The 11,008-nt window shown below is 36.6% G+C and overlaps 2 protein-coding genes across 6 annotated transcripts; one reads left to right on the forward strand and one right to left on the reverse strand.

Moving 5' to 3' along the window:
* The first annotated feature begins 375 nt into the window (after window positions 1–375).
* LOC111316725 (tRNA/rRNA methyltransferase (SpoU) family protein) lies at window positions 376–3,682 on the forward strand. Of its 2 annotated transcripts, none has more exons than XM_022918805.2 (6): window positions 376–628; window positions 928–1,384; window positions 1,576–1,714; window positions 1,930–1,991; window positions 2,346–2,484; window positions 3,140–3,682. In XM_022918805.2, the coding sequence occupies exons 1-6, from the start codon at window positions 517–519 to the stop codon at window positions 3,275–3,277; spliced, it is 1,047 nt and encodes a 348-aa protein (XP_022774540.1). In that variant the 5' UTR covers window positions 376–516; the 3' UTR covers window positions 3,278–3,682. The 2 variants fall into 2 exon arrangements, with proteins under 2 accessions (XP_022774540.1, XP_022774541.1); XM_022918806.2 differs by having other exon boundaries at window positions 928–1,381.
* A 205-nt stretch (window positions 3,683–3,887) lies between these two features.
* LOC111316723 (putative ubiquitin conjugation factor E4) lies at window positions 3,888–10,917 on the reverse strand. Of its 4 annotated transcripts, XM_022918802.2 has the most exons (16): window positions 9,918–10,917; window positions 8,397–8,601; window positions 7,996–8,147; window positions 7,629–7,902; window positions 7,392–7,544; window positions 6,653–6,856; window positions 6,440–6,552; window positions 6,227–6,341; window positions 5,977–6,066; window positions 5,663–5,866; window positions 5,470–5,565; window positions 5,192–5,314; window positions 4,906–4,998; window positions 4,618–4,782; window positions 4,286–4,375; window positions 3,888–4,190 (listed from the first exon to the last, which is right to left on the reverse strand). In XM_022918802.2, exons 1-16 carry the CDS (start codon window positions 10,796–10,798, stop codon window positions 4,011–4,013), a joined length of 3,138 nt encoding a protein of 1,045 aa, XP_022774537.1. In that variant the 5' UTR covers window positions 10,799–10,917; the 3' UTR covers window positions 3,888–4,010. The 4 variants fall into 4 exon arrangements, with proteins under 4 accessions (XP_022774537.1, XP_089610111.1, XP_089610110.1 ...); XM_089753985.1 differs by lacking the exon at window positions 5,470–5,565; XM_089753984.1 differs by lacking the exon at window positions 4,906–4,998.
* Between the last annotated feature and the right edge of the window lie 91 nt (window positions 10,918–11,008).

The raw sequence follows: 11,008 nt of genomic DNA on the forward strand, positions 1-11,008 counted from the left end.
AAACACAAATTATTTTTAAAGTTGATACAATAAATATTAAAATAATTATAATTATAAGATGAGGCGAACATTTAATTCAATCACTAATATTAATTTATATATCATATTATTTTAATAATAAAATTTTTTTATTTTATTAAATAAAAATTAAATTACTTCGACAACAATTATTGATCACTTTTAAAGATATTAATGATTTAAGATTACCTTCCCATAAAATCTTACCAAAAATGATCATCAAATCAACTTATTAAATTATCATGTTTTTTAGGTGAGCGCTCTGTACCAAACATTAGTCAAAGGGAGGAGTCCTTAGCCTCTTTGAGATTAAAAACAAAAGGTCCAAAACGGTAGCGTATCTCCTGTAATTAGATCATCCCCCAAAATTTCAGAAACCCTATCCGTAAGGGAACCCTGCGATTAAAAGCTTCCCTCAACTCAACGGTGCAACTCCTTGGCCCCAAACCCAGCTGCCATTTTCATGTTCTATGTAAAACCCAAAAATAGAACAAGACAATGAATGCTTGTAAAACAATATTCCGTATATCTTTTTCTACATTTCAACCCAAGCTTGACTTAAACCCTAAACCCTTCTACCTTCCTCTCTCTCTTCGACCCTTCACTTCAGGTACGTTTCTTTCTCTTTCTCTTATCCATTTACATTTTTTTAACATTTTCACCAAAGAAAAAAGCTTTTTTTTTTTATTTGCAAAACTATAGAAATCCCAGATAAGATAGAGTGTAGATTAAAAACCCATATTTTATTTTTCTTAATTTCATGTTCTTTTGGTTAAATGTGCCTTTTTGACCCCTTTTTTGTTTGGGAGGGAGGTGGGTGGGTGCAAGACCCAGATATGATTGAGTTTAGATGAAAGAACCTATCTTTTTTAATTATCTTAATTTCGTTTTCTTTTTGGTTCAATGCAGTTCCTTTATGCAGTAGAATTAGTTTTAGTAGAATCCGAACAAGGTCTTTCTCGGCGGTACAGGAAGTAGCCCCTTTAGAAGATGAATCCCCGGAAGACTTGGCAAAGGACACCGTGGAGAACCTGCTGACTCACCAAGATGATGTTGCAGGGTTGATGAAAATGGAGAGGAAATCTGGGATGCAAGTCTTCAGTAACCGGTGGTTTCCTTACTTGGATATGTTTAAGTGCGGGAGTGAGTATCTGAGAAGCAGGGAGGTTATAGAGGTGGTGGGACCTATCTTGATGGAGGAGAGGAAAGAAAGGTTGAAGAGGGTGGTGAGAAATAGGAGCTATTCAGTTTGCTTGGTGGTGGAGGGATTGTGTGATTTCGGCAATGTTTCCGCCACGTTCAGGTCTGCTGATGCACTTGGTTTGCAGTCAGTTCATGTGGTGTCATGTGACAGCTCGAAAAGGTGGTATGAGGTTTGAAGCCAAAAGTGCCTGACTCCGGGTGATGGTTGTTTAATTTGAGGGTTGTTATGCATAATTATTGTTGCCTATTATAGCGAATTGTTTGTTTGATTAGCTTCATACATTATGATTTGGTTGGTTTCAGATGAACATTGGATTAATCAATTGCTTTCTTAACATCATTTGTGTATCATAGGTACAGAGAAAACCGTCATGTTAGCATGGGTGCAGAGAAATGGTTGGATATCGAACTTTGGAACTCTCCCAAAGAGTGCTTTGAACTTTTAAAATCACGTGGTTATCGGATAGCCACTACACATGTGGGAATGGATGCAGTATTGATCTTTTTCCTTCTTACTACAATATTGGTGTTTTGGATAAATAATTGTATTTTATCCTATATTTGAATGCACCTTTTTCCTCTTAGATAAGGTTTTTCATAGTCACAGACAATTTAGAATCTTTAACATGTGTATGGCCCTTGGTGATCAAAGTTCTAAGGTTCTGAGTCTGGATACTAATCTCACTGACTATTTGCTTCTTTTTGCAGGTATCCATATATGACATGGACTGGTCAAGGCCTACTGCTATTGTAGTTGGGAATGAAAATAGGTAACTTACGTTATAAAATTTCTAATCATTTATCTATCTTAGTTTTTTAGTTTCTGAAGTGTAGTGCTTCTATGAGGTATATGATTAGCGTTAGAATTTAGTTGTCTTCTGACGTAAATTTCAATAGTTAATAACAATATCAAATGTCTAACTGAAAACAATAAAGGCAAACGAGGCAAAACTATTAAACATTATTTGTTTGTGGTTTCCTTATTCCATGTTCATCTTAAGCCTTAGTTTTGCGAATATGTGCCAAGTCTTTGTGATGTAATATGTGTTTCTTTTGCTTCTTTAATGAGGCCAAACATTTTTTCACAGTTCTCTCTGTTCCTATCTCTTTTGATGTTATTGCAGGGGAATAAGTGATGAGGCCCTGGAACTGTCAGATTTGCATTGTAGTATTCCGATGAAAGGCATGGTGGACTCTTTCAATGTTTCTGTGGCTGCAGGCATAATCATGCACCACGCTGTTTGTGACAGAATAGCTCGCCTGGTAATGTTTTCTGCCTAAATTCTTGGATATATTAGTGATGTACTGATTCTGATTGTTCGTCTTATTCTGAATTTTGTGGGATTATAGAGATAGTAGAAAATATGCACACAAACCTCCTTTTACATTAAACTTTGACTGAACCCTATTGCTCCATACTTATGTTCCCCTGGTCTATAGACATAGAATTGTTTTTGCAGTTAGACAATCCAAATATATTTTTTATATGCGCCTATGAATGTCCTGTATGTGCAATGTTTGTAGTTTACTTTTACATTGTTAGAGTCCCCATTCAAGTTGCCGAGAGTTTTCCTGATGCATGTGCCAAAATGAGGGATGAATTATTTTTTACTCCATTTTAGTTGACTTTTGTGTATTTAGAATCCTTGTTCAAGTTTCAGACTGTTTCATACCGTTGAGCCTTGAGCTACATAACTGGAGATAGCCCTTCCCATTACGTAAACCCAACCCCTTTTTTTTGGTTTGATTATGAGATCTTCAATTTGATGTGTCCCAAGTTCTAACTGAGGGAATGTTTCTTTGGGGACAAAGGTTCTAAGGTTTGCATGCATCTAGTATTTGCCAGATAGAAATTGCGACAAGAAGTTGTTTATCTGCTTCAATTTATAGGAATTACATATTTTGTCATTCAACACAGGGTTGTCATGGTGATCTGAATGAGGAAGAAAGCCAAATCTTACTTGCAGAGTTCTTTTTGCGTCATAATAAAAGCACAATCAGCATAGCTAATGAGTATGCTAAACGGAAGGCCACTATATCCAGGCCAAGGCTGTGATGTAGTCAAATGCTTGATGTACGATTTACAGTTGTTAAGATAATTGTAAATGATATACCGAGGCTGTGGCTGTGAAGAAATGAAGAACAGTTTGAGGAATTCAGTCTTAACCACCCAAGAAAATGAGCAGGTGATTAGTTACTCAGTTAAGCAAGAGTTACCAGATGCGATGAGCTGGAGTTACGAATGAACTTGGTACCTTGCCACAGCCTAGATGTGAAGGATTATGATTCATCATTGTAGCTGGCAGAAATGTCCTGGTGCAAAGCAAGGACATTTTTAGTTGAATGTTCTTTTCCTAGTTTTTAATATCTTCAAACATTTTGCCATGAAAAAAGTGTTAGTAAACTGTGATCCAATGCATCATATGGTTTATAATTCAATTCTGCAATGAGTTTGTCACCACTGCCTTTGCTGGAAACAGAATTGAAGCAGCCTCGAAGATGATGATGCAGAATTCCAATTATTTTCGTACCAACTTACATTTCTTAGTGCTACTGCAAAAATCTGTTTGTTTTCATATGGTAATTTCTTTTTGTGCAGCATTGCTTAAGAAACTTTACAGGCTAAAACACACTTTAAAGACTTAATTATGTTGATGACTTGTCTGTTAAAGTATAAAATAATATATGATTGACATTTGAAATAGACACATTGCACCCGTAAATGTCTCAACCATTCAAAAAATATGAACCGTAATTCACCATCATGAAATAAACTAAACCAGGCTGCCCTAGTCAATTAACATTTCCCCACTTGTTGTTTGTATTGTGCCCTTGGACTTCTGCATGCTTAAGCCTTCCCCATGCCTCTTCAATTCCTGGGACTTGATGAAGTCTTCAATTCTTGCCTTCAATTCAGTGTCTGGAATCAGCATTTCCACAGTCAGATGGGATCGGTTGAACGGGTCAGTCTGCAATCGTATCAAAAAGGTAAGCACAATTTATCGATAGAATTAATTATTTAGGGAAAATATTATCGATATGAGTAGAACCCGTGACAACGTACACTATCACTTAGAAGATGTCTCTGGATAACAGGCCTGTCTATTGTGATCCTTGAAGATGGTAAGATCACAGGATCCTTCATCAAAGTATACTGCAGGAAAGAAAGTATTTTTCCAGTCAGTGATTTTTTTCCCCCTTTCTTTTCCGTTTTAACAAAGTATTAACTAAATGGGCAAAACATCTCCAACCCCAAAACTAAACAAAATATGTGATATGCAAAACTCCATTTAAGTGTTGTTTGTTTTTAAAGAAAAGAACATAAAAGAAATAGCATAGCTGGAATATCACTGACAAGAATAGTTTCGAATTATGGCAAGAGGTAAATAGACATACTTGAATTGGATCAAGGAATTCATCAGGTATATCTCCTAGGGCAGCTTCAGTCTCCATGGCCTCAGAAGCTGCAGCCTTGGCCTTTGCACCAAGCTCAATAAAATCTTGTATAATCCTCCCATCCTCACCAATTCTCCGAAGAACAACTGCTGCAGCACTAAACAACTGGAGCAAACCCGAATTTATCAGATTGTAAGTCAAGAAGTATAAGGCCCCGATGAGAACAAGGATATAACAATTCTCTCATATGCTTAAACTAACAAAAGCTTGACCACAGCTAACAACTACCTGTTCATTGTATGAACGACCATCAGTGGATATGGCAGCTGGAAATATGTTTTTGGCATCACCACTTGCCAGGTGAACATAAATGTGGACAATCTTCAAATAAATAAAATAAGAGTTAGTGCACATCTCTTTCCATCAATGCACCAACTTTTGGCCAAAACTTAATACAAGAAATCGGCAGTAAATAAAATATCAGTCAAATTCAAAGTGACTTTTTGAGCAAATCGTTAACCTCTTTCTTTTTGTATTAGTATATACCAAAATGAAAAATCTACATTTTGCCAACCTGCTTGAGTAACTCTTTTGGACGGAATTCATACTTTTCAGGGTCTTTCAGACTAAGAGATTTTCTTTGGGGGCCCACTAATTGCAATAAAAAGTAGTTGAGCATACTCGCCACTCTTTCAACCTGGAAAAAAGGAATCAAGGAACAAAAAACTAATTAACTGAATATTAGAAGAAAGGAGATGACCCAGTAAACTTCATCAAAAACAAAAACCAGTGGCAACTTGTCAGAATAAATTAGACAGATGACAAGCATAGCTGCAAATGAAGAGATGTTACCATCTCAGGGAGCAGAAAAGGAGCTGTAATCTGCTCAGATGTAAATGCCAGCATACTAACATCCTCATTTGCCAACTTCATGTCAATCCGTATAATCTGAAAATAATCGGTAATATATGTTTAACTGAAGTCTAAATTCAAAATGTATACACATACAAAGGGGGAAAAGGGAAAAGGTAAAAGGAACACTGACGTTCTCCTGGGAGTGGAATAGTCTAGTTCTCTCTTGCCTCTCCTGAGCTGGCCTGCGCTCCCATTCTGCAGTATTTGACATCTCAGCTTCAAGCTCTTTGAGTTCAAGAATTTTGTTCAGACTTTCATCAAGGAGGTAGATGCTATCGTTGATCAGGAAATTCAAGAAATTCAGATAAACGCCCTTTTCTTCTTCCTTTGCAATCTGATAGAGTATATTACATTCTAATAAAATTTGCAAATGTATAGATTGTTCAATAAAAAACACAAACCACAGAAAGTGTCACATCTACAGGCCCATGGAGAAGACCCTACCTGTTTCCAAGCATTACGGTGACTAGGAACTTGCCAAAGATATTCAAGAAGTTCAGCAATATTATGGCGGATGTTGAACTTATCATAGAACTGCACATAGAGAAGAAACAACCAATGTGGTCCACAACAACATTTGACACAATGAAAAGTCAAAAGAAATTATAATGTTAAAAAAAGGGTAACAAGATATCTATACTTAAAAATGTTAGCAAACCATCTGCTTTGATCACTTTTAATATGTAGCAATTACCTGTGTATGAGAACCTGTGAACTCAATGTCAACATATAGCTTCAAAAGATTCCTCACAAGATATTCCAAAGACAATGGATGCCCTTCAAATAATGTGGATGTGGCAGATGAATCACTGGAAAGAAAGAAACAAAGTAGTATAAACTTAGGGAACATTTCTTGAGTGAGAAACATGTGACAACAGTATATATCTTTCAAATGAGATTTAATAACCTTCTATGGGGCATCCAACAGTTCAAAACTTCAACCATTTTTGCTCTGAGATAGGGGTTCTTGATAAACTGGGGACTTGCCATAAACATAATAATAAAATTCATAAAGTCATCCTGCCAAACAAAATGCAAAAAAATAAATAAATGAATCCTGTACTAATAAGAATGAACTTTTGGTATAATAGAGTACATAGCTATCTAAACTAAAACCTACCAGTAAAACCCCATCCAGAGCTTTTGGAATCCGGGAGGCAAATATTAATAGTTCCATAGCATCTTCCACAAAGTGCTCCGGCATAGAAGCAAATTCCAGTGGACAAGAGGATGGTAGGGGCATTTTAAATCCACCAACCAAGCCAACTAACCAAACCACCATTAGTCGATAGAATGAAAGTGCATGTTGAATAAGTGCCCCATCCTAGTGAAAAGAAGCAAGCAATACTTCAAAATACTACCAAATTTACAATTTTTCCTTTTCTCAATATCTCAATAGCAAAGAAAAGACAATCATACACAAATATAATTATATAAATAGAAAATCTCCTACTCCAGAAGAAAAATTGCCAATATGGAAAAAAAGGGAAAAAAACAAAGAAAAACAAAGAGAAAGGCTCCATAAAGGCAAGCAGCACTGGTAACAAGTACAAAGAAAGTAGCGTATGCTTGTGTTTCTCTTGGAATCTTCGTTCTGCTTGCCTTTTTATTTTCAGTCTGGATGAGAATAAGTCAGAAGGGGGAGGGGGGATACACATGATCACAACTAATCAATGCAGGTCATGCAATGGTTCAAAGTATAACCATTTGACACCTAAGACTCTACAAGATAGCCAAGCTTCCAATTAACTGCAAAGACATTAATTCACTTTAAAGTTCACTAGACAGGTAAATCCATATGCATGTGTTGCTGTATCATGTGTACGCACACACTTAAGAGGGGAAGAGACAGGATGTACCCTCAAAATTTGAGCCTCATAACAGACTTTTTCCTGTGAATACGATTCTATTTCTTTCTCAAGCCTGGATATATCCAGCTCCAGTTGTTGAGAAGGTGTCTGTCCTTGCATAGCTTTTAAGGTGGCAAGAGTATCTTCACATCTTGAAATGTCCTAGGTGAGGGCAAATCAAATAATTTCACTCATAAATAGACGAAACAAGAGAACAGAAAAAGCTCAGTAATCAGTAATGCATACCTGGACTAGATGCTTAAAGTCAGAAAATGCCTTTATGAGGCCCAAGTTGAGTGCCCTACCGGTCATAAAGAAGCATTCACAAATAAATGGATATTTAGCTTTTTCACCACTACTTGTTGTTGGCTTCACATTGAGGGTAGTGCCAGAACTGGTAGCTTCTTGAGATTGCAGCAAACGATTTTCACCATCACCATATGGTCTGCTCCCATCGGGATTATCTTTATTAATCCATTCAGCAACTTCCTCCGAGGTTGCGTACAAAGCAGTTAGCCCCCTAACATAGGTTCACTATCATACTTGGGAAAAGAATTTAAAGCATATAACAGTTAGAAGCAAAACGATCTCCATTGACATAAAAGGCCATTACCTCAAATCTAAACGGTTACTGTAGAAGACATAGTTTGGATCAATTTTATCTCTTTTTGTTAAATTTGCATCCAAAAATGGTTCAGAAAGTCGAAGCATAACAGCGCTGAGACTGACAAACATGCCAGAACTAGCACAAGATATAGGATCAACCTGTCATAATGTCATCAACAACATTGCGTCAAAGAGGCTAGAGGATAGTGGCTACATCATGAAAGCATCAAATAATTAGTTAAATACCATGAAAATGGACTCAAGCCTTTTACTTAAAACATTCTTAGGTGGAATAAACCAAAGAACAAATTCTCATTGATCAGCTTGTAGTATTAATGGCCATAATTAAGCTCTTGGTAATTGATATGCATTCTAACTGAAACTCAAAATGTTATTCAGGAGGAAAACCTGTATGTGGGCCCTTGATGCATTTTTATTAATGACTTCTGCAAGATACTCAAGGACACTCTCACGAGTCACAGTGTTTTTAAGGAGACACAGAAGAACTTCTGCCAGACCATCATATAAATTATTCATGACAGCCTTGATCGTGGTGAATGAAGATAATAAGTCAGCTGCTCGTCTATTTGATGCATCTGAGAAGCACTGCTGGCTGTATTTTCAAGAGATATAATTTATTACCAGACAAAAGCTAATAGAAAAAAAAAAAGATAATTGCATAAAAACCATCAAGGGTGAGAAAGAATTTAAACTATGAAACAAACACAATGGTTTGGATCTTTAAGCACAGCATAAAAATTCCAAAGTATAAGATATACTAATAGAAAGAAGAAGGAAAAGGGGAGGAGAAGCTTCATTCCTGCAATATTTCAAACATCAAGTAGCTTCCAAATAAATAAAGACCAGCATCAAACATCATCCTCTGGAACAAACTCAAACACTTCATCAAGCCTCTCTCAAATGTAAAAGGAAAGATATTTGTCACTAGTATAAAAAAATCAAATTTAATCAAAGCTAAGCACAAGTAGAAAAGTAGATCACATGGACATATCAATAAGTGAACTTAGTACCAAACCATCCAACCTTATTTCATAGAACAATACGAACTATTCCAGTACAGATGCAGAGGATAAAGATAAGGTAAACAAAATATATAGGATGAATCTAGCCTCACTTCAAGACTAGACAACATAACCAAAAGCCAACTATAAATCCAAATTCACGCAGGCAGCCTTCGATGAGAAAACAGTTATTCAATCTTCCCATTAGAGGTCACCCCTCAAAAAACCTGAGATAAGTAATCGAGACTGTTATAACATAATCAACAGCCAACAAGCAAAAAAATTTTGAGTCAGCCATGGGCAAAGATTCCAATAGTCCCCATCGCCAAAATGACAAAGGCTGTAATCCACTGCCATTGCTAGCCTACTATTCCAGCACATCTCTATTAAGTAACTACACGAAGCAGGCTGGACAAGGTAATTAAGCCATAACTTTCTGATGACATTCAGCTCAAAACTGAGCATCTCTTTCCTATCACAAGTACTTACGAATGCATGGGCATGATACCATTTTGAAACATCGCTCAAGGCTTGCCCAAATGAGCAACTCTGGTATAAATTCTTCCTAATACTATGTATTATACCAGTCTCAAGATCAGTTGCCCTAGTAAACTGAGCACACACAACGTTAGTTTGAACTCCTTAAATTTAAGCATCAGATATCCAAAGATTTCAACGATTCAATCCATTCCACAAAGCAAAATTACAACGTTCAATGCTGGCAATGTTTTCAATAACTTCTTATATCTGCTCAATGGCCACTAGAAGTCTAGAGCCCAAGTAAAATGACAGTTAACTATAAAAAATTTGCGGTAATACCCTTTCTCAATTAACACCACACAACTAAAACAAGCATAACCACAAACAACACACGTGCCAAAAACACAAAGTCAGCATCAAAACTCACCCAACATCGGGCTGGCTCTTGAAAATGGGATGATCAGGCAAAGCACTAACATGGAAAAAGGGACCCAAAATGCTAGTCATTTCAATAACACGTCCATTCAAGTAAAGCCCTTTAGGAATCCACCAAGTATGATTAACCAAGCTCTTAGCACCAACAGGGAATTTAACCAAATACAACAATGCCCTTAAAGGTTGCTGAAAATTCCCCAAAGCTGAAACTCTCAAAACACTCCCTCTTAAATCTTCATACAACACCTTTAAAATCGGGTCCAAAGTATCAAAATCCGAATCGTTAAAGAACTCTTCTAAAAACCCAGGTGGACAGTCCACCCCACTTCCCAAATCATTCCCTCCAAACCCATCAAGCATTACTCCACTCGAAACTTCCGCAAAAACTAATGGCAACAAAGGCGAATTTGAGGACAAAGAAGAACCCGCTTTCGGGTTACTATCCCTTAAATTCCCGTTAGAAAACAACTCAGGATTTCCCAGATGAATCCTAGCATAAGAAACAGCCAACTTCTTAGCCTGTTTAGCAGCAGACTCCATCTCAGAACGCAGTGTTTTGTCTTTCATATTGGAAATCTTCTTGATTTCTTCATGAGCTCTCTTGTAACAACCAATGAGATAATTAAAAGGAGATTCAGAATTGGGAAATTCACCAGAAAGACGATCAATTAAAACCCTTTCCATTAAATCACGTGAAAGTAAAAGACTTTTCCCTTCACTTAAGATCTCAGCTGCAGTCATCTCAAGGTAAACAACTCTTGGATCAGAAGTAGAAGAGTTTTCTGGGTTTTCTTTAAGGGTTACAAGGAAGATTTTTCTTAGGATTATATCCTCTATTTCTTCTGGGGTTCTTTGGGGTTTTTGGGTAGCCATATTGTTGAAAAAAAATGTCAAAATTGGTTTTTCCTTTTTTTCACTGAGAAACAAACAGGGTTTTTTTCTGGGAAAAATTTAGGCTTTGAATATTGTTGAGAAGAGAGTATGAGGATGTTGGAAGAAAAAAGAAATTTACAGAGAGTTGTTTATAGAGAGGGTTGGACGATGTCGTTTTAATGTTGAAGGAAGAGCTGATTGTATTCTTTT

This window comes from Durio zibethinus, chromosome 24 (genome assembly GCF_047325235.1).
Source record: "Durio zibethinus cultivar Kanyao isolate XHJ-2024 chromosome 24, ASM4732523v1, whole genome shotgun sequence".
Lineage (NCBI taxonomy): Eukaryota > Viridiplantae > Streptophyta > Magnoliopsida > Malvales > Malvaceae > Durio > Durio zibethinus.

Excerpts from the sequence above, each read along its gene's own strand:
- LOC111316725 (XM_022918805.2), top strand. The coding sequence starts at position 517 with ATGAATGCTTGTAAAACAATATTCCGTATATCTTTTTCTACATTTCAA. Across the intron at positions 629-927 it reads TCTTCGACCCTTCACTTCAG|TTCCTTTATGCAGTAGAATT; the intron begins GTACGTTTCTTT and ends GGTTCAATGCAG. Across the intron at positions 2,485-3,139 it reads GTGACAGAATAGCTCGCCTG|GGTTGTCATGGTGATCTGAA; the intron begins GTAATGTTTTCT and ends CATTCAACACAG.
- LOC111316723 (XM_022918802.2), bottom strand. The coding sequence starts at position 10,798 with ATGGCTACCCAAAAACCCCAAAGAACCCCAGAAGAAATAGAGGATATA. Across the intron at positions 6,342-6,439 it reads TGTTGGATGCCCCATAGAAG|TGATTCATCTGCCACATCCA; the intron begins GTTATTAAATCT and ends CTTTCTTTCCAG. Across the intron at positions 4,999-5,191 it reads CAAAAGAGTTACTCAAGCAG|ATTGTCCACATTTATGTTCA; the intron begins GTTGGCAAAATG and ends ATTTATTTGAAG.